The sequence below is a fragment of the Microtus ochrogaster genome, linkage group LG4 (assembly GCF_000317375.1).
Source record: "Microtus ochrogaster isolate Prairie Vole_2 linkage group LG4, MicOch1.0, whole genome shotgun sequence".
Classification (NCBI taxonomy): Eukaryota; Metazoa; Chordata; class Mammalia; order Rodentia; family Cricetidae; genus Microtus; species Microtus ochrogaster.
The window spans coordinates 18,782,050-18,803,488 of record NC_022030.1 but is presented as its reverse complement, the minus strand read 5'-3'; the positions used below and the strand labels follow the sequence as shown (position 1 = coordinate 18,803,488).

The following is a 21,439-nucleotide window of genomic DNA, read 5'->3' as shown; positions in this document are numbered from 1 at the left end:
CCGCCGCTTCGGCACTTTCCGCCGCCTGCCTACTTCGGTTCTTCCTGTCCCGGTTGCGTTCTGCGCCTGCGCAACCCTTGCAGCCCCCCAGGTTGCTCCTCGTTGGAGTTTGGGGATCGGTCTTCTTCGGTTAAGCTCGGGTATTTCCGTTTGTGGAGGTGACTATTCTGCGGTCCAGCGGGTACTTCCTGGGATGCACAGCAGAGTAGGAAGCGGTGCTTGCAACCATTTTTTGAGCGAGGCGGGTAGTGGCCGTTTTGTTTTAGGTGGTTCCATCCAATCTTGCGCTTATGCGGAACGCAGCGGGAACGGGCTAAAATGGATCTTGCTCTCTGTGGACTCAGCAAAGGCAGAGCCTGGGCATTATAAGGGACGTTGTCTGAGCCCCTTAATCCTTTCGCAAACTCAGATTCCGATTGATGTAAATTAGCTTAAAACTTATTTTTCTGGAGACTGAGGCATCAGGTTCGATTGAGCTCAGGCGTTCAAGGTCATACTAGGCAACAAACACATCGAGGCCCTTTTTCCTTAAAATAGATTTCTACTATGCAACAGGGAGTGAGCGCCGTGTAGTTTTACTATCCAAGGTGGACGTGGGTACAGTGTCCATAGCTGCGGTCTAGAGACCAGCAGAAGCGGCCTTGTGCCTCTGGCGGACCTAGGTTGAGTCAGCTCGCATCCAGTCACAATTTAGGGTATTTGGGAGGCGGAAGGAAATAGCTTAGGATGAGCCAGTGTCTTCCGACTGTCATCTAGGAAACCAGCAAGCAGCCACGGTGGATGTTAGGCTTTTCTGCGCTGGTCTGGTCACCACTTGAAAAACATACCTAGAACAGGTTGGGACTACGTCTTTATAAAGCAAAGGCCCTTCTTTGCCATCTGGCATATCATTCATACCACTAAGCATGAACCACGATTCTACATTTGTACACCCTTGCTGGCAGCGCCCTAATCTTCCTGACCTATTTTTGTTTGTTTTGTTTTTCAAGATGGTTTCCCTGTGTAGCCCTGGCTGTCCTGGAACTCACAGAGATCTGCCTGCCTCTGCCTCCCAAGTGCTGTGATTAAAGGCCACCACCACCACCATCACCACCCTCTCCTCCTGACCTTTTAAGTCTAGTCCCCGTTCAGCCCTCTGTCATCTCAGTGGCCCACCCCCAGCAACCTTTTTTGACTTTATCTTTAAAAGCTGGGAGAAGTTGGGGCCAAGGATGGGAACTCAGCTTGGGTTTGATGCCAACCTGGCCTCCACCATCTGCCCTGACCTCAAGCCCACACTGAGACCCAGAGAAAAACAATTACTCCAGAACTACTCTTTACCATTCCCCAGGTGCACAGCTTTATGCTGATTATTGTACAGCTGCTGCTTTTGTGGCTTTACCTTTCTTCTTCCACCCTGGACCCATCCCTGGCCCAAACTCAGCAGGTAGTCCAAGCTGACCTTGAACTCACATTCTCTGCCGCAGTTTTCAGAGTGCCGTGCTCACAGGTGCTCACAGGTGCTCACAGGTACGTCCCTCCTGGCCCTCCCAGGGTCTCAGGACTAAATGGGCTTGGGCTATTTGTAGTCCTGCAGTTCTACAGTGTTCTAGTACTTCCCTGCCTGTGTTCTTTCCCCACTGCTCAGATTCTAAAGTCTGCTTATCTTGGTTCAGGATCTTTCTTGGTTTTTGTTTTGTTTTGTTTTTCGAGACAGGGTTTCTCTTTGTATCTTTGGAACTTGTCCTGGCACTCACTCTGTGAACCAGGCTGGCCTCGAACTCATAGAGATCTGCCTGCCTCTGTCTCCTGAGTGCTGGATTTAAAGGCGTTTGGTTCAGGATCTTTGCTGGTCTGTGAGGTAGAAGAGAACACTGAAAATTACGGGGACCCGAGAAAGGGATAGAACTTCTGACCCCGGAGCCTGGTTGAACCCTCTTTTCATGCATAAGCAAGAATACCAGTACAAACCAGGTGCTGGTGGCACATGTCTTTAATTGCAAGCACTCAGGATTGTAATTCCTACAATGTTTTTAGGAATCTCACCAGATACTCCATTTACAGGGCAAGGACGTGTACTGAACCTGTACACTTTAGTAGCCTTTGTTTTACCTTATGAGATGATAATTCCATCCAATGCTTGTCTGGAGCCGTTAGGAAAAGGTTTCTTAGGTTTCTTAGCAACCCTTTGAAATGTAATTTGAGAGCCACCCAAAAAGGTATTTTATGTAGCTAATGCTAAAACAGTTGAGACTCTTCCTTGAAGATCCCACATCCACTATTCCCCTCACCCCATTCTTCCATGGAAAACACATCCACACTTGGTTAAGTCATTTTGAGCACTTCTCTCATGCTTAAAGCTTATTTACAATATGTTTAATAAAATCTCCAACTTTGCATCATACTGGCTAGGGCTGAAATTCTCTTCTGCATTGGAACCATGAATCTCAGTTTGGTCTGAGTCCATATCTCTATAAGATGAAGGGTGTTCCATAGGCCGCTAAGTGGCCTCATGGAGCTGTGTCTTTGTCCCATCACAACTGACAGTTGGAGGGAACAAGGGAGTGTCACAGGGACCAGGGATTTGCCCTGTCCTCACTCTGTCACGCAGGATCAGCCTCTGACTTGGTTTGGCTTGTTTGTTTTCCTTGAGGCCAGATCCCAGTTTTGGGTGTCATGAAGTGGCAGGAACAAGTGAAGCATCTTGGACATGCAGACCTTAAAATGGTGTTCGTGGGACCTCCCAGAACCGGTCTGACAACTACCCAGAGAAAGACCTCAACCTGGGTTTAGGGCTCAAGCTGAATGAATTGTGGTAAATGGGTCTTCTTTGACTACTTGCACCCCAGTAATCCGTGGGAGGGGGCAGCTGTGTCAAAGTCATAGATGGAAGGGAAGGTGGCTATTGAAAGGAGGAAATGGCATGGGACACCAGGCCTGAAGTGTCCAGGGTCATGCAAACTGTTGGCAGCTGTGTATCCTGTCACTTCTTGCAGAATGCACTCCTGAAGAATCCCCAGTGTGAAGGAGACCCCTGTAGAGCTATGAACAGAGCCATGGTGGAAGGGCCTGTGGTTGGAGTGAGGGGAACAGAATCCAGAGGATAGAGCAACTGGTCCTGAAGTCTGTGCTCCACAATTCGGGGTCTCACTCATTCCTTCTTAGTACCTGTTAGTTGCAAACCCATGAGGACAAGAAAATACTGAAATGTTTGAGTTTCCAGCTTAAACCTCCCAATCTGGTGTTTATCTCATGGCACCTCCCATGTTCACTCTGCCCATCCTGCTGGTGGGAAGAAAGCTTTGACTTTCTGCTTATGACTGTTTCAGGGGTTCGGGGTGGGGTGCTCTTAGGAAAGTGAATGGACAGTGGGTTTGGGCACAGGGAAACAATGTCATGGGAGTTGCTGGTATTGACTTAGCAAGATGGAGAACACAAGAGGTGGGCAATCCCTGTGGAGGCTCTGGAATGTGCTGAGAGTATCGAGGCACCATGAGATCCTGTCTCCAAGTTCCTGCCTCTGGGCATCGCTGTAGGGTGGGGACTCCACAGAGGCCTTTCAACCTGCTGCTCTGAGAAACAGGGTGCCACAGGGGCTGAGCAGAGTGGCCTTGTGGCCCTTCACCAGCCAGACTCTTCACCTGGCAGCCAAGGCCCTTGTGGTAGTAGTGTACACACTACCTAGAGTCAGGCCTTCTAGCTCTCTGGAGAGAAGGGCCCTGAAGCTCGTTAGGATTCTCAATCACCGTGGCACAGGATGAGCAATGAGTGGCTCCTCCCCCCAAAGCTTTACCTCCTTGACAGTTCATTACTTAAAAATGTAAAGCACTAGGAAGCTGCCAGAGATCTTCACTGCTAAGCCTGCCCACTTTTCTGAGTTCTGGCTCAAAAAGCATAACTTTTCTTATCCCCCCTCTCTTTGGATACTCGCTAAAGTCCTAAGTGTGCTTATCTTCTCACTCTGGACGTTCTCACCTTCTCCGATAATTCCAGCCCTGCTGCTCCCATCCAGCTGATTGCTGACAACCACAGCTGAACCTTCCTGCTTCCTGGGACCCTGACTCAAATGGCATGCTTCTGTCTTCCTCTTTCCCTATCTTTCCTGTCCATTTCTCTCTTCTCAGCTGCAACCAAGATTTGTTTTTCTCTCCAACTCATAAAATGGTCTTTAAAGCAGAAGGCATTGATCCCAGGGCCTGGTGCATGTTAGACAAACAACCCATTCATAAACTACATTCCTAGCCCTCTTTTAAAGGCTCTCCCCCATTTATTTCTTTACCCGTGTGTGTACGTGTGCACACATAACAGAAAAACACATACACACAGCTTGTGCAGGTCAGAGGACAACTTTCAGGAGTTGGTTGTCGCCTTCCAACATGTGGTTTTAGGGATCAAACTCAGGTCATCAGGCTTGATGACAAGTGGCTTTACCACTGAGCCACGCCACCCAATCCCATAAGCCCTGGGTTTTTGTTTTGAGATAGGTCTGTATGCTAAGCAGGCCTTAAACTAGCTAGCAGTCCACCTGCCTCAGCCTCCTGCAATAGCTGGAATGTTTACAAGCCGGTTACCATTACACCACCACATTTGTATAGTTGTATTTGGGCTTCTTTTTTTCTGGACATGTTCTCACCTACCTGTTGAACTTACGGCAGTGCTTTTGCCTCTGCCCTCTATCTGCTGGGGTATGGGCGTGTGCCACCACACTCAGTGTGTGCTTTTGAGATAGCATCTTATTGTGTAGCCCAGACTAGCCTAAAACTCTGTAGTCCTTTCTCATCCTCTGAAGTGCTAGGGTGCCACCACATCCAGCTGGACTACCCTTTGTCCCTTTGTCGTCACCCAGCAGTCATGGTGGACCTCCCCAACCGCCCCCTCCCCGTTTTTTCCCCCTTTTTTTCTTTCCTTTTTGTTTTTTGTTGTTTCTATTTTTCGAGACAAGGTTTCTCTAGGTAACAGCTCTAGCTGTGGCTGTCCTGGAACTCGCTTTGTAAACCAGACTGTCCTCGAACTCACAGATATCCAACTGCTTTTGCCTCCAGACTGCTGGGATTAAAGGCATGGGCCACCACCGTCCAGGTAGCTCTCTCGACTAGACCCTGGTTAATTTTTTTGTGCGAGTGTGGCTACTTTTCACCATCTGAGGCCGGGCATACCTATTGTAAAAGCCAGAGGTATGGTACAGAGTATATCCCACAAGAGAGCAGGTGTGGTAGGTACGGTTACTTGGGAAGTATACGGAAGGCCCAAGGCTCAGAGGATATGTCCAAGCTGAAACAGCCGTAAGGTGGGTAGAAGAATCGTGCAGGTGGGGAAGCATCATCTATTTATTGAGTACCTACTGAAGACCTGGCCCTCAGCGGGTCTGTTGTTGATGCTAGCCTCACAACAACAGTGTGAGGTGTTTTTGACCTACTCAGTGCTGTGCACACGCTGGTGCTGAATGAGCTTGGTGCTCTGGTGGAAGCGGCGGCCACAGTCCTGGCAGGCGAAGGGCTTTTCGTGCCGGTGGGTGCGCAGGTGCTGCGTGAGCGTGGGCCGCTGGCGGAAGGTTTTGCCACACTCGGGGCACGAGTAGGGCCGCTCGCCCGTGTGGATGCGCCGGTGCTGGGTGAGGTTGGCATGCTGCCTGAAGCTCTGGCCGCACTCGGGGCAAGCGAAAGGACGCTCACCTGTGTGGATGCGCTGGTGCTCAGTGAGCCGGGACACCTGCGTGAAGCCGAGGCCGCACTCACCGCAGTGGTAGGGCTTCTCGCCCGTGTGGGTCCTCTGGTGGCGCGTGAGCTTGAGTCGCTGGCTGAAGCGCTGGCCACACTCGGGGCAGGAGAAGGGCTTCTCGCCTGTGTGCACACGCAGGTGCTGCGTGAGTGTGGGCCGTTGGCGGAAGGCTTTGCCACACTCGGCGCAGGCGAAGGGCCGCTCGCCGGTATGGATACGCCGGTGCTGGGTGAGGTTGGAGCGCTGCCGGAAGCTCTGGCCGCACTCGGCACAGGCGAAGGGCCGTTCGCCGCTGTGCACGCGCCGGTGCTGCAGCAGCACCGAGCGGCGGCCAAAGCGCTCGCCGCACTCCACGCATCCAAAGGACTTGTCCCCAGTGTGCACCGCCTGGTGCTCTAACAGCACGGCACGGCGTGGGAAGCTCTCACAGCACTCGCTGCACGGGAAGGGGCCCGGGGGCTCGGGAACTCCCGGGAGGGGCAGGGTGAGTGGCGCTGGGCCGGGCGGGTCACCGTGGATGCGCTGGTGCTGTAGTAGGTTGGAGCGCTGCCGAAAGCTCTGGCCGCACTCTGCGCAGCGGAACGGCTGCTCACCAGTGTGCACTCGCCGGTGCTCTTCCAGGCGCGCGCTGCGCACGAAGCCCTGGCCACAGTCACGGCACACGAAAGGCCGTTCCTCGGTATGCGTGAGCTGGTGGCGCAGCAGGTGAGAGCTGCGACTGAAGCTGCGGCCGCACTCGCCACACACGAACGGTCGCTCGCCCGTGTGGATCTTCTGGTGCCGCAGCAGATTGCTTCGTTGACTGAAAACCTTGCCACACACGTCACAGCGGCCGCCTCGCACCGCTCCAGTCCCGGTACTAGGGCGGCCCCGGCTCCGACCCTTTGGGGCATGCCTGCGAGTCGCCACCAGTGCTGGGCCCACACCGGGGCAGGGATTCTCACAGACAGGGTCCTGTTCACCTCCCGGGTTGCTGGGGAGCACGAGGGCATGGGCGAAGCCACCTTCTCGGGAGGGGGACTGCATCTGTCCAGAGAGGCTAGGCATGTCGAGATCCCAGGGAACATGGAGGTGGGGGCTCACCGTTTCTGGCTCTGCCGTGTCCATCTGAAGCGCAAACCCTGCACAAGGGGACCCATTCCTTCATGAGACTCTGGCTTTCTGCCCTAACCCACCGAATTCTGGGAGACTGAACTATAGGCCTGGAACTGGCAGGTAATGCAGACAGGAGATGAGAGTGGCAGTTGTATCTGGACAGATTTCCCTGAGGTGTGTGTGAAGGCTTTCCTGATTTGACTTAAGTCGCTGGGAGAAAACTAACACCTCTTTGTGGAAGTGGGTGATAGTGGGGCCCAGTTTAGGTGGGGAGTGAGGGTCTGGGAAGATGCAAAGAATGTAGATTCAATAAAGACCAAAAGAACATCAACAGGAAGCAGTAAGGGTGGGAATACAGTTTTTTAGTTTTGGATTTGGACTTGCCACACTTGAGATGGCCCAAACATACTAGAGTAAGAGGACTGCATGTAGGGTTGGAAGTTGGGGATGAGATGAACACAGCCTACATGTGATCAACATGAGAGCTGTTTGTAGAAGCATGTTCCTGCTACAGAATGAGCCGTCCAAGGTGCAAGCCTGAGGCACAGTGGACTACAGAGTGAGCTTCCAAGATATGAGGCTAATTGAGGGATGAGGTGGCCACCCAGGCAACTGAGGCTCGAGACAAAATGAATGACAGAAAATCCATGAGGCACCAAAGGGAATTAAGAGAAATTAGAATGCACAAAAGGAAACCAGAATCAAAATCCACGCTAACAACTCTCCAGAGACTAAGGGATAATTAAATTACTATAGAAACTTCAGTCAATTCATAGCGTGCTGACAGCCACACTGTGGAAGTATGTGAACAAGAAATAATGTAACTAATTGTTTAAGCTCTACTCAACATGCTAGTCCCTGCTTAGGAGAATTCACAGTAGGGCTGCATTGACACATTGTTTCGTGCTAGGCCAATGTTCTATCATTGAGCTACATCTCCTAACCTGTTACCATAATCTTTTTCTTTTTTTATGATTGTGTGTGTGTGTGTGTGTGTGTGTGTGTGTGTGTGTGTGTGTAGGTGTTTTGGCTGTGTGTCTGTATACCATGCGAGACCATGTGGCTACAGTTCCTGTGGAGGCCAAAGTCGGGGGTTGGATTTCCTGAGACCAGAGTTAGATAATTGTAAGCTGACATGTGGGTGCTGGGAACTGCAAGAGAAGCCAGTATGCTCTTAACCGCTGAGCCATGTCTCTAGCCTTGTTTCCATATTAAGTGTTTGTATGCATTGCTGGTACAACATAGGCTGGGTTGGAAATTTTTATCAAAATAGTGTGTGGAGATAAGTACTTCCATTCACAGAATTTGGGGGATGTAGGTAGGAGTTCAAGGTTGTCATCTACTGCAATCAAGTTCAAGGCCAGCTGGGTTACATGAGATACTTTCTTGAAAACACAAATCAAAACAGCAGTGTTTCACACCATCCCAGGAATTATACTTCTAGGTATTCCTGTTTAGTAGCTGTATTTCTCCTGGTGTCAATGACCTATGCACAGGGTTTTCTAGTATTTAATGAGAATCAATCCAAAGAACTGTGGACAAGGGAGTGAGTGTGGACCACAGTGAGTCTTCAGAGCTGTGTGAAGACCCGTGACCACCCCTGCTGTTTGCCAAGCACATGGCATGAAAAGAGGGGAATGAGGTCATTTGGGAATCCATGAATATTTTCTTTCTTTCTTCTTCTTTTTTTCTTTTTGTTTTGTTTTTCAAGGCAGGGTTTCTCTGTGTAGCCCTGGCCATCCTGGAACTCACTCTGTAGTCCAGGCTGGCCTTAAACTCACGGAGACCCACCTGCCTCTGCCTCCCGAATGCTGGGATTAAGAGTGTGTGCCACCACCGCCTGGCCCATAAAGAGTCTTTGTAAATATGTGCATGTATACATGACTACATAGTTTAATTGTACCATGTGTATGCAGGGCCCTAGGAGGTCAGAGGGTATCAGATCCCCTGGCACTGGAGTTCCAGGACATTGTGGACATCCTGAGATGTGTTTGAAAAGCCATAAACACTCTTAACCACTGAACTCACTCTCTAGCCTCAAGGTTTTTTTAAAAAAAGATTTCTTTATTATGTAGTCTGTTGTCTGCATGTACATCTGCAGGCCAGAAGAGGGCACCAGATCTCATTACAGATGGTTGTGAGGCACCATGTGGTTGCTGGGAATTGAACTCAGGACCTCTGGAAGAACAGCCAGTGCTTTTAACCTCTGAGCCACCTCTCCAACCCAAGCCTTAAGTTTTTTAAAATATATTTTTAGCGTACATATTGGTGTGTGCGTGTACTTATACTGGAGTGCACATGTGGAGGTCAGGGGGAAACCTGCAGGATTTGGTCTTTTCCTTTCACCATGGTGGTCCTGGTGAACCTAGCAAGGTTGGTTCATTTTCTATTTATTTGTTTAGAGATAGAGTCTCACTTATATATCCCTGGCTGTCACTCTGCAGACCAGGCTGGTCCTGAACTCACAGAGATCCACCTGCCTCTGCTTCCTGAGTGCTGGGGATTAAAGGTATGCGTTGCTTTACCTGGTTTGTTCATTAATTTTTTTTAACCTATTTTATGTGTATGAGTGTTTTGTCTGCTTATATGTATGTCTGTGCACCATGTGTGTGCCTGAAGCCAGAGGAGGCCAGAGAGGGTGTCAGATTCCCTAGAGTTACAGATGGTTGTGAGGCACCTATTCTTTCCAGCCCCAGGGTTGTTCATTTGAAAATACTATTTTTATTTGAGACAGAGTCTGTATGGCCCTAGCTGTCCTGGAACTCACTTTGTAGACCAGGTTAGCCTTCAACTGACAGAGTTCTACCTGCTTCTGCCTCTGCCTCCTGAGTGCTGGGATTAAAGGTATGTGCCACCAATTGGCCGGCTATGTCCCAGTATTTTTATTTTAAATTGTGTATATATGTGTATGTGTAAAGTGCATGTGAGTGCTGTGACCTCCAAGGTTATTGGAGCTGGAGTTATAGGAGGTTGTCAGTTTGTTTGACCTGAATGCTAGGAACCCAACCTGGTCCTCTTATCTGTTTATCTTCAGTCCCTTAAACATTTTCTTCTTTTTGAACTTTTCTTGCAGTGCAAGGTAGTGCATGCCTATAATTCCAGCACTCGTGGTGGTAAGAAGACTGACGTAAGTTTGAAACCAGCCTTTGATACATGGTGCGGTCAAGACTCCCTGGTTACACAGAAAAAACCAACCAAAAACAAGGAACAAAAGCAAACAAACCACCACCACCAACAAAAGAAAGCCACAAACACAAAAATCCAAACTACCATCACCACAACAAAAGACCCTTTTGTCTTTAAATTTTTTATTTTAGATGTATATGGGTGTTTTGCCTGTATGTATGTCTGTGTACCACGTGTATGCACTTCCTACAATAGCCAGCCTTATCCTCTGGGACAATTTCAAGTTACCATGCGGGTGCTGGGACTCAAACCCAGGTCCTCTCGAAGAGCAACCTGTCTTTTTAACCATCCAGCCATCTTTCCAGCCCCATAAAAAAAGCCTTTTCATCTTTCTGCTTTTTTGTTTTGTTTTTCGTCTCACTATGTAGCTCTGGCAATCTTGAACTTGCTATGTAGTCTACATTGGCTTTAAATTCACAGAAATCTGTCTGCCTTTGCCTCTTTTAGGTGCCGGGATTAAGGGTGGATGCTATCATTCCTGGTTTGCTTTGTGCTTTTGAAACAATGTTTCGCTAGATATCTAGACTGGCTCTACGTGTGTTTATATAAGGCTACAGTGCACCTGGCTGCACAGGAATAGGTTGTTTAACCAAAGGGAAAACTCTTGAGAACGGTATTGTCAAATGGTTTTTGATTTTTACATTAAGAAATTATTTTTGGTGTGTGTGTCTCTATGGCCATGGGCATGCTATGATGCATATGTGGAGGGCAGAAGACAACCCGTGGGAAAGACTCTCTCCTTCCACCACGTGGGTCACAGAGATTGAATTCTTGCTGCCAGGCTCAGCAAGTACTCTTTTTTTTTTTTTTTTTTTGTTTTTTGTTTTTGTTTTTCGAGACAGGGTTTCTCTGTGGCTTTGGAGCCTGTCCTGGAACTAGCTCTATAGACCAGGCTGGTCTCGAACTCACAGAGATCCGCCTGCCTCTGCCTCCCGAGTGCTGGGATTAAAGGCGTGCGCCACCACCGCCTGGCCAGCAAGTACTCTGTTTGAGTCATCTTACCAGCCACAACTTTTTGAGACAAGATGTCACACTGTAGTCCAAACTGACCCCGATGACATGGCAATCCTCCAGTTTCTGCCTGCCTCCTGCCTCCACCTCCCAAGTGCTAGCTTTGGCAATATTGTAAGGTAATTGTTATTTGTGATCTGGGTTGACCAGCACACTGTTAATGCAGTGCATGATTAGATTGTGTCTGCTTTGCATACAGATTCTTTCCGGAAGGCACTGAGAACTTGTGTTGACTGCTGGGCACAGATGGGGCACTCTACTGTGTGCTCTTTGTACACCTTTTGGAGTTTTCACCATGTGAATGTATTAACTATGGATGCGGTGCTGAGCTGGTCTAACCTTGGGAAACAAGCTTGCTTTTGCTTCATGGTAGGGCGGGTTCAGGGCAAGGAAGCTGCCACATCTGAGCAGGACTATTAACTGCCCCGGCTGCAAAATGTAGATGCCTGTTTAGAATGGGCAGTCCCACTGAGCCATTTCTGACTGGGGATAAGACAAACCATTATTGTCTCAAGGCTACGTATGCAGCTGCTAACCAGGATACACCCCAAATGCAGATATCTCAGGGCTCCAGGACACGGAGATGCTGCTTCACTGTACACATGGCGACTCACTGCTACCCAAAGCAGCCTCATGGAATGGCTCTGTGGAGACAGGCTCTGTTTACGGTCTTGTCTTCTGAGGTCCCACCATGTATTAAACTACTTCTGCCTTGTGTCTTTTTTTAAAAAGATTTATTTATTTATTATGTATACAGTGTTCTGCCTGCATGTATCCCTGCAGGCCAGAAAAGGGCACCAAATCTCATTATAGATGGTTGTGAGCCACCACATGGTTGCTGGGAATTGAACTCAGGACTGCTGGAAGAGCGGCCAGTGCTCTCAACCTCTGAGCCATCTCTCCAGCCCCCTGCCTTGTGTCTTTAGTGAGTTCATTTGTATCTGCATGTTACCAGCCTGTTAATGCTGTCCCTGGCATGGTGTTAACATTTAAAATGGTGTTATAATTAAGCACTAGAAAGATCTCTGGGAGTATAGCTCTCATAGTAGACTGCATGTTTAGTGTGTGTAAAAGGCCAGGGTTCAATCCCTGGTGTACAAGTGTGTGCACAAACACAAACATGCACGCCTTTGTATGCACACACCCATGTGCGTGCGCCACCACCAAATCACCACCACCAAATCACCAACAGGGCTGTGACTTGTCTCAGCTGGTAGACTTCTTGTAGCATGCATGAAACCCATGGTTTTGGCCACAACACTGCCTAAACCAGGAGAGGTATCCTGCACCTATAATTCCAACACTTGGGAAGTAGAGGCAGGAGGATCAGTTGTTCATGATCCATCTCAGTTACATATTGAGGTCCAGGCCAGCCTGGGATATAGCAGACCCTGTCTCAAAACAAAGCAGGACCCTCTCCCAATAACCAAAACTCTGGCCTCCACAAAAGTCACAGCTGGAGGATGAGTCAAGCAGCCAAGGGGCATGACAGGAGTCATGGAGGTGAAGATGAATTGATGTTTGAAAGCAAGAAGTGTGGTTATCTACAGCAAGAGTGGCCCAAGGAGGAAGCAACTAAGGGGCTGGAAGCAATGGTGCCAATGTGCCTGCAGGAGAGCTAAGAGACTGGAACTGTGGTGAAGAGAGGAGCAGGTCCAAGCAAGACAAAGTGGTCTCTAGGCAACACAAGCAGGGCTGGTCAGGCCCGGTGACTGCTGGGTGTTCTCTTCTGCCTCAGTGTGCTGCCAAGCTTGATGACCTGAATTTGAGTCCCAGGATCCTCATGACAGGGAGAGAAAACTGACTCCTGCAAGTTGTTGCCTGAACTCTTATCTGCATGTGTGCTATGACACACAAAACGGGGTGGGAAGCTGGTAACAATGAAGGACCACCCCAGGGGCCAAGAGCCTCGGTTACACCATCACATCATGCTCCAAAGAAACATCTCATGGCAGTTCCCTACTAGGAGATATGTGAATTTCAAATAGAGAGGACTTGTCAACAGCAGAAATTAAACAAACAAAAGAGGCCTGAGACTAAGTCTACCAGAACAGTTCTGGGACTGCGGGTACAGCTCAGTGGTAAAACTCCTACCTAGGACTGGCTAAAGCATGGCTCAGTGGTGGGACAAATACCTGGCTCCACCAGAGAGGTTAAAGTAGGGCTCAGTAGTAGAGTTCTTGTCCATACCCAGCAGTGGGAAGCTGGGAGTGTAGCTCTGTGACAGTGTGCGTGCCTAGCATGCCCAATCCCTGAGCTCCCTACCCAGTGTGGAAAAATAAACTACCTAACATGGACTAGACAACTGGATTTCAGATCTGTAACCTCTCGAAAATTTACCTCCTGCATCAGAATTCAGAGGATGATGCCCTTACACAGGGAAGTCAATCAAGAAAGAGGAGGTGGGGTCCTGGTCCCTTCTCAGCAGTTCTCAGAACTACTTTTGCCTTATCTACTAATAGGCTTTCCTCACCAGGTCCCAAACTTCCCTGCTCTGGTATCCAACCTTCAAGATGCAGACCAGAGTCTGGAGGCCATGCAGAATTCCACGACTGGACACAGGATGTGGGTATGGGGGAAGACAAGGTCTGTTTCCAGGAAGGTATTATGATGAGCCAAGGGCAGAGAATGCTAAAGGAGCTACTGCAGAGATGAGGCTGTCTTGTATAGGGACACAAGGATTCGTGGGTGTGGGGATCATGAGGAGGATTCAGTCCCACTGTGACTGTCTCACTAACCTGGTGAGAAGATGCCCCCTACTTCCTCTTGCCACAGGGCTACAGGGTCCTCACTCCATGGGGCCACATCAGGCTCAGTGTCGCTGTGAGGAGAGGTCTGGTCCAGTGCTGTCCCATGGCCCTGCAACCACAGTGGTCACTGTTGGACTGTGCCTGGCTGGGCCACCCACCCATTAGAGGCTCTTAGGGCAAGGGGTGGCTCACATTCTGTGTAGGGCTCACCTGGGCCTCCTTAGGTAGGAGGGCAGCTGTAGCCTCTTGGGCAGCAGGAAGAGGCCCAGAATCCAGGAGTTCTGGGGAGAAAGAGTGGGGTCAGGCAGCTCAAGAAAGTTCTTACCCTCCCTAGCAGTGCTAGGTGCTGGGTTCCAGACACAAAGGCGATAGATAGGGCATGAACTCAAGGCTGGGAAGGACAAGGCAGGGTAGCTGATGACTCAGTTGGGAATGGGGTCAAGTAGGGCTTTCTAGAAGGGAAACAGTTGAGAAAAGCGTTGGTTTGTGCCTCTGCATCTCTGTGGGTCCCGGGGCGGCGTGTCCCATGATGCTTGGGGAAAACTGGAAATGGGGCTGTGGCGGCTAGACTGGAGGGAAGACGAAGGCCAGGGGCAACACTAGAACTATTTCATCTAGCAGAGCCTGGCTTAGCGGAGTGTAGGCAGCTTGGCCCAGGCAGGCTTGAAGCCCCACCCACTTTGTCTACTCTCACCTGGATTCTCCATCACTTCTGTCTCCTCCTCTTTCATTTGAAGGTTCACTGGCAGTTCCTGCATGGCCTTAGGGGGAGTTTCAGCCCCAGGCTCTGGAGTCTGGAGCTTGATGTGAGGTATAGGCTGGAAGCTGGAGGGTTCCATCTTTTCTGATAGGACCTCCTTTCCCTGTACCTGGACTGTGACCTAGAGAGTTGCATCGAAGAAGGACAGAGTGGAGCTGGGTACAACCCATGCTCCATGGGCACCCACTCTACTGCAGGATTTCCTGGTCAATACATAATGGGTAGGTCTTCCAAAGTCCTCCCCCTTCCCTTCCCTGTCCCCAAGCAGAAAGCAAAAGGGCTCTCTGCTGGCACAGGGCTGCCCGGTACCCTTTGTGTCTCATCTAGCTTGGGGGATGACAGGTAATAGAGGTATGGGCTTCTGTCCTGAGCAACCACACGAAGGATCCAGCCCTGACCTTCCACTCAGCTATTGACTCACCCATTTCCGAGGTCCATCCAGCTCCCATCGAAGTCTGTCAACCAAGGCAGCAGCCTCTTCAGGGCTGCCTGGCCACTGCCCTTGCACATGGGCCTGTATCTCAGGAGGCAGTGCACCTAGAAACTGTTCCAACACCAAGAGTTCCAGCATCTGTTCCTTGGAGTGTACCTCTGGGCGGAGCCACTGGCGACACAACTCTCGGAGCTGGGCCAGGGCTTCCCTAGGGCCAATTGCCTCCTCGTAATGGAAGCACCGGAAGCGTAGACGTGCAGCCTCAGGGCCCGGGTCCCACAGACTGCCTTCTTCCTCCTCCTCAGTGTCCTCCAGCTTCACCACAACAGGCTCATTTTCTGGGGGTGCACGGCCTGGGGAACCCAGCACAGTGGGTCTCATCAGGAGTACCAGATCAGGTCTCAGGTCCCTAGGGAAGGAACAGTGTGAGGCATCTGGAGTAAGGACAGACAGTGGCAGCGAATGCTTACTGAGTGCGTACTGTATGCTGTGTTGTTTGCCCCTGAGACCTTCTCCACAGAGTACCCGTGAGGGAACAGGCACTGACAGGCCAGCCACACCCCAGAGAGCGGTGGGAACTCAGCAGAGCCACTTGCTTTGCTGATCTTTCCAGCTGGGCCTATGCAATGTCTGGTAGCTTCTCCTGTTCTAAGTACAGGCTGCTGCTTAGGTTCTTCCCTAAATCCTGTTCTTTTCATTTCTCTTCCCTGAATCCTATCCTTTTCTATACCAGCAGCCTCATCCCAGAAATCACCTCTTTATTTACATTCGGGCATCAGTACCACTGCTGCCTCCTCCCCGACTCCCACTATCAGCCTATTAATGTTTTCTCTCCAATCTCAGACATGCATCCCCTCCCAGTGTGGTCTCAAAGAGATAGCCACCTTATCCCGCGTCCCAACTTCTCTCAGGCAACGCCTTTCCTTCCACTGCTCCTCTCCAACACCCGAAGCTATAACATCACATTTAGCAACCATCCATTTCTTCAGCTCTAATTTAGTTGGCTTTCGGAGGTAACGGGGAGGGGACTTCTGAGGACCCTCAAAGACCCCCTAAATCACTGGAGCAACAGTCTGCAAGGAAGGTCCGAGATGCTGATTCCGCTGTGCCTATGTGAACTCTGCAGTCTGCAGTTTCCTCACCTGCAAATAGGGCTGACTTCCCTTCCCTCCATACTTTCTGCAACTGGGACTTTGTGAAAATCTGAATTTATTATTGGGGTGGTGTCAACTTAGAGGCAGTTAGATTTCTGTGGGTCACACCTCTGCAGCCTCAGGGTGCCAAGTCAACTCGAAACCCTAGGAGAAACTTGGAACAGCCACTAAACAAGTAGAGGAGGGTCAGGAAATACATTTCCCAGAAGTCTACCACACTTTAAGCGCCACTATTTTAGGGTGCTTAAGAGATCTGTCGCCGTGGCAATGGCGATTGGAAAGCTCGCGTGACAGCACAGGGGGTTCTCAGACCTCTGCTGAGGCTCAAGGTCTAGCTGGGCAGCCGGAACCCCAGAATCCACTCCCCTTTGTAGTCCCCACTCCATCTCAGTCCCCTCCTGAAGTTTCGAGGTGCAGGGACTCCCAGCATCCCTTCAGTGTTCCGAGGGCGGCTGAGCGCTCCTCAACAAGCGCACTCCCGTTCGCTTCCTCCAGGTCAGACTACATTTCCCAGACTACTCCGCGCGCAGCTCCAGCCCTTCTGCCCTTCCCCCACCCCACCTCCGTTTCTACCCTTCTTCCTGTCCCCAGGGGATTGCGCTGGTAACGATCAGGTCGCTCTCCTGGCCTTCTCTTCCCACACTCCCCGTCTCAAATCCAGGCGTTTGGGCCCCGTCGACGTGCGCAATCCTCTCTGGGGGCAACGGATGGTTGCACCGCCTTCCAGACGGCGCATGCCCCCCACCACTTTTTTGTCAATTCTCTGCGGGCCTTCCCAGGATTTGCAGGTTTCTGCACCAATCACCGTTCTCACTAGGAAGCCGTCAGCCTTCTCGTCTCCATGGCAACCCCGGTTCAGGCGTGGCGCCCCCTCCGCTACCTCTTGAGCTGCTGAGAAAAACGTTCAGCTAGAGGCTTTCTGGGAGTCGTAGTTGGCAGGGTACTCCGTGTGTGCAAGCACAACATCACCGGACCTGGGTGGGACTGAGCGGAGCTCCTGGTAACCGGGGGACCAAATCTGGTGGTTTCCCGGGTAACGCCCCGACTACCTGGTTTGGGAAAGGCTGTCCTGTTCTGTGGTGAGGGAATGGGAAGGGGACAAGGGACACCAAATACCCAACGAGATAGTTATGAAGGCAGGAATTCATTAGGGTGGCACACAGAGTCGGGAGCAAGAGCGGCGAAAGGGCCCGAAGATTGTGAGGGCGGAGACTGAATGCGAGGAGGGAGTAACAGTGAATATAAGTGAACACACACAGGGATACAGGTCTGAATGAAAGGAAGAGTTTCATTCATTAGAGTCAGAGCATTTGGACCTGAGGCATGTCAGAAAATTTAGTGAGAGGAAGAGAGAAACAGAAAGAGATTGGGATTAGGAAGGTGAGGCATCGAGATTCTAGAGACCGACACGGATAGAAAGGTAAGCAGGGAGAAAAGACGGAGAGTAGAGATACAATAACACGGACTGATAGGTTTCAAAGACGGAAAGAAAGACAGCAACAAGAGGAGACAGAGAGTTGGGTGTGTGCGTGAGGGAGTGGCATTTTAAGGAAAAAATTCATAGAAAAATTGACGATACTCCAGAAAGATGACTGGGAGCTGTCCAGTTTCCTCACATCATTTACCAAATTCATTTTGGGACATCTGACGATTTAAATGTAGTAGATTATTATTATTATTTTATCTTATGTGCATGAGTGTCAGGTCCCCTGGAACCGGAGTCACAGGCAACTGTGAGCTACCATGTGGGTGCTGGGGTCTGAACCCAGTTCTTTTTTTTTGTTTTTTTTTTTTTTGTTTTGTTTTTCAAGACAGGGTTTCTCTGTGGTTTTGGAGCCTGTCCTGGAACTAGCTCTTGTAGACCAGGCTGGTCTCGAACTCACAGAGATCCACCTGCCTCTGCCTCCCGAGTGCTGGGATTAAAGGCGTGCGCCACCATCACCCGCCTCTGAACCCAGTTCTTAACCTCTGAGCCATCTCTCCAGCCTTAACCCCTTTTCTTTCTTTCTTCCTTCCTTCCTTTCTTTCTTTCTTTCTTTCTTTCTTTCTTTCTTTCTTTTACTTTTCTGTGAACGAAGTCCACACACTCACTATTCTAGTAGAGACTGACTTGCAAGAAGCTGATGGGTTGCAAATGAGTTCTGCCAATGCATGCCCTAGAGGGTAGCTAAATAGCTCTGTATGCTTACATCCAGCCTTGTGTTTTATTTCAGATTCATTGTTTCATCTTCCTGGAACCACCCTTGCTACCTTTCTGGTTTCCTGGAGGCACATAAATTTGACATATATCCTTGAGACTTGTGGTTTTAATTTATATGTATTTATTTTAGACGGGGGTCTCACTGTCCTGTCCTGGAACTCCCTATATAAACAGAGTGGCCTCACACTTAAAAAATCCCTTGTCCTTGCGAGGGATGGGATTAAAGGCTTGTGCCATGGCCACTGTGCCCAGTCTTTTGGTTTTGGTAGTGTCTCCAGTAATCCAGGTAGGCCTCCAGAGCTTGGTATAGCTAATGACCTTGAACACTGGATCCTTTTGCTTTTACCTCTGTGTTGTTGGGTAATGAATATTAACACCACTCCAGACAGGACTGAAGCAGTGGGACAGAATGAGGCTAGACCCTAACAAGAAAAACAAGTCTTGTAGCATCATGTCCCAGTACATTGCATTGGTTTGATCTGAGCTCCAGTAGTCCTGGGCAGCCCCTACCCATAGGGTCTTTCTGTTTGCAGCCCAGGTAGCCTGTATCTTTTCTCAGCAGTCATGCCATGTGTTGTGGTCTTGCCATCACCAACATTTTGGGGTCTTTACCCTTAGGGCATCATCACACATTGCTCTCGTGTGGTAGGGGGATAGGAGTTTCTAAGATGAAGAAGATACAACACAGCACAGTTTCCTGGTTCATGTATGTGCATGTGGGTTGCTCAGTGCCCTCCTGTGGCCAAGCAAACTGATCACATCTCTCCGGTAGCCCCTCTTTTTGCCCTCTTTTCTCATTCCAGCCATAACTGCCTAGTAATTTAAAGCGTCCACTCAAAATGCTTATAGGCATATATGGGCGACAAAAATGTATAAAACCTCAACCCTATAGCACTTGAGTCTCTAGCCTTTGGATACAAAGCCTGAGGACCAATATAGCAAACTACTTCTTGAGTTCTGGCTTCTTTCCTTTCTTTTTAATAGTACTTATAGCCTCAATTGTTTTTGATTGTTTTAGACACATTCATTTAATGTGTATGTGAGCTTATGTGTAACCTTGAGAGCCTGGTGCCTTAGGGGGTCAAGAGGCCCTCAGAGGTGAGAGGATCCCCTGGCACTTGAGCTATGGATACTTGTGAACCAGCATGTGAGTGCTAGGAACTAAACCCGGGTTCTTTACAAGAGCAAGTACTTTTTTAAAAAAAGATTTATTTATTTATTTGTTTATTTATTTATTATGTATATTGTTGTTTTGCCTACGTGTATGTCTGAGGATGACCGATCCCCTGGAATTGGAGTTACAGACAGTTATGAGCTACCATGTGGGTGCTGAGAATTGAACCTGGGTCCTTTAAAAGAACAGTCAGTGCTCTTAACCACTGAAACATTTTTTTCAGCCTTGTACTTTTTTTTCTTAGTTGGGTGGTGATAGCACATGCCTTTAATCCCAGCACTCAGGAGGTAGAGGTAGAGGTAGAGGCAGGCTTATCTCTGTGAGTTCGAGACCAGTTTGGTCTACAAGAGCTAGTTCAGGACAGGCTCCAAAGCAAAAAAAAATTTTTTTTTGGTCTTTTTTTGAGACAGGTTTCTCTGTAGCTTTGGAACCTGTCCTGGACCTGGTTCTGCAAACCAGGCTGGCCTCAAACTCACAGAGATCCGCCTATCTCTGCCTCTTGAGTGCTGAGATTAAAAGTGTGTGCCACCACTGCCCAAGAGTTATTTTTACTCTTTTATGTGGTTGAGTGTTTCACGTGCATGCACATTTGTGCACCACATGCATACTTGGTACCTGAAGAGGTGGTGTGCCTCCACGTGGGTGCTGGGAATTGAGCCCAGGTTCTTCACAACAAGTGCTTTTAACCACTGAGTCGACTCTCCAGCTCCTCTACCCCCAAGAAGTACTCTTAACCCCTGAGCCATCTCTTCAGCCCCAGGGTCTTGCCTTTGAAAGCTTGCAAATCTCTCTAGAGATGCATGTAGGGACTCTGACCCTACTATAGATCGCCCGGACTCCCAAGCTATCACCCTTTGAAATCTGGTTGTGAGTCTTCATGACTTGCATTCTGCATGTTTGCAATACCAATATTATGTGTCTGGTACCTTCTGGAGCAATGCCATGACCTTCTTGAACTGTGGTTGTAGCTGCCTTTGAGCACTGGAGGAGCTGAATATCCTGAACTGAATCCTGGGTAAACATTTTCCTAGGTGGTGGCTCTGTTCAACTAGGGAGTTCCTTCCCAAAGGAAAGGGTCAGCCTTTCATACTTTTGAGCCAGTGATGGGTGGTGTCTGGCCATTTTCTGAGATACTCTCAAGACTTAATTCATATTGTTCTACTGAAACACTTGTCGTCCACCCCCCACCCCATCCCCTGTCCCATACACCTACTTAGACTGTATCTCACTATGTAGCTTTGGCTGTCGTGGAACTCACTTTGTAGAGCAGACTGGCTTCAAATTCACATAACTCTGCTTGCCTCTGCTTCCCAAATGCTGGGATAGTCATGCACTATCACCGCCCAGATTACTTGACCTCTCTTTAACAGAGTAAACATAGAGTAAATGTGTTTTACGACCACTGATTTATCCACAATTTTCAATTCACCCCTTTTCTGGTAAGACTTCTCCCCCCCTCTCCCACTTTGAGACAGAGTCTCCATATGTAACTCTGCCTAGACCTGGCCTGGAACTTTCTGTGTGGATTGGCCTAGTCTGGAACTCACAGAGATTCACCTGCCTCCACCTTCCTAGTGCTCAGATTAAAGTCATTTGCTACCATCCTGGTCAAGACTGTGTTTAAAAATATAAGATTTGTGATTGCTGTGTGTGTTCCTGTTATGTTTGTAAGCACCACATATGTTTAGTTTTCCACACAAATCAGAAGAAGGAGTGGAATCTCTTGGAACTGAAGTTGCAGGTGGCTGTGGGCAGCCCAATATGGGTGCTGGAAACTACCCAGACTCTCTGGAAGAGCAGCAAGTCCTCTTTAACTACTAAGCCGTATCTTTTTTTTTCATAAATTTATTTATTTATTATGTATACAATATTCTGTCTGCTGTATGTATGCCTGCAGGCCAGAAGAGGGCACCGGACCTCATTACAGATGGTTGTGAGCCACCATGTGGTTGCTGGGAATTGAACTCAGGACCTTTGGA

At 49.3% G+C, this 21,439-nt stretch overlaps 1 protein-coding gene across 1 annotated transcript; it reads right to left on the bottom strand.

Annotated features, from left to right (window-relative positions):
- Window positions 1–1,048: 1,048 nt before the first annotated feature.
- Mzf1 (myeloid zinc finger 1) lies at window positions 1,049–16,820 on the bottom strand. Its single transcript, XM_013351467.2, has 6 exons — window positions 16,660–16,820; window positions 14,921–15,341; window positions 14,434–14,620; window positions 13,950–14,020; window positions 13,728–13,848; window positions 1,049–6,818 (listed from the first exon to the last, which is right to left on the bottom strand). The coding sequence occupies exons 2-6, from the start codon at window positions 15,311–15,313 to the stop codon at window positions 5,392–5,394; spliced, it is 2,199 nt and encodes a 732-aa protein (XP_013206921.1). The 5' UTR covers window positions 15,314–15,341; window positions 16,660–16,820; the 3' UTR covers window positions 1,049–5,391.
- Window positions 16,821–21,439: the final 4,619 nt, after the last annotated feature.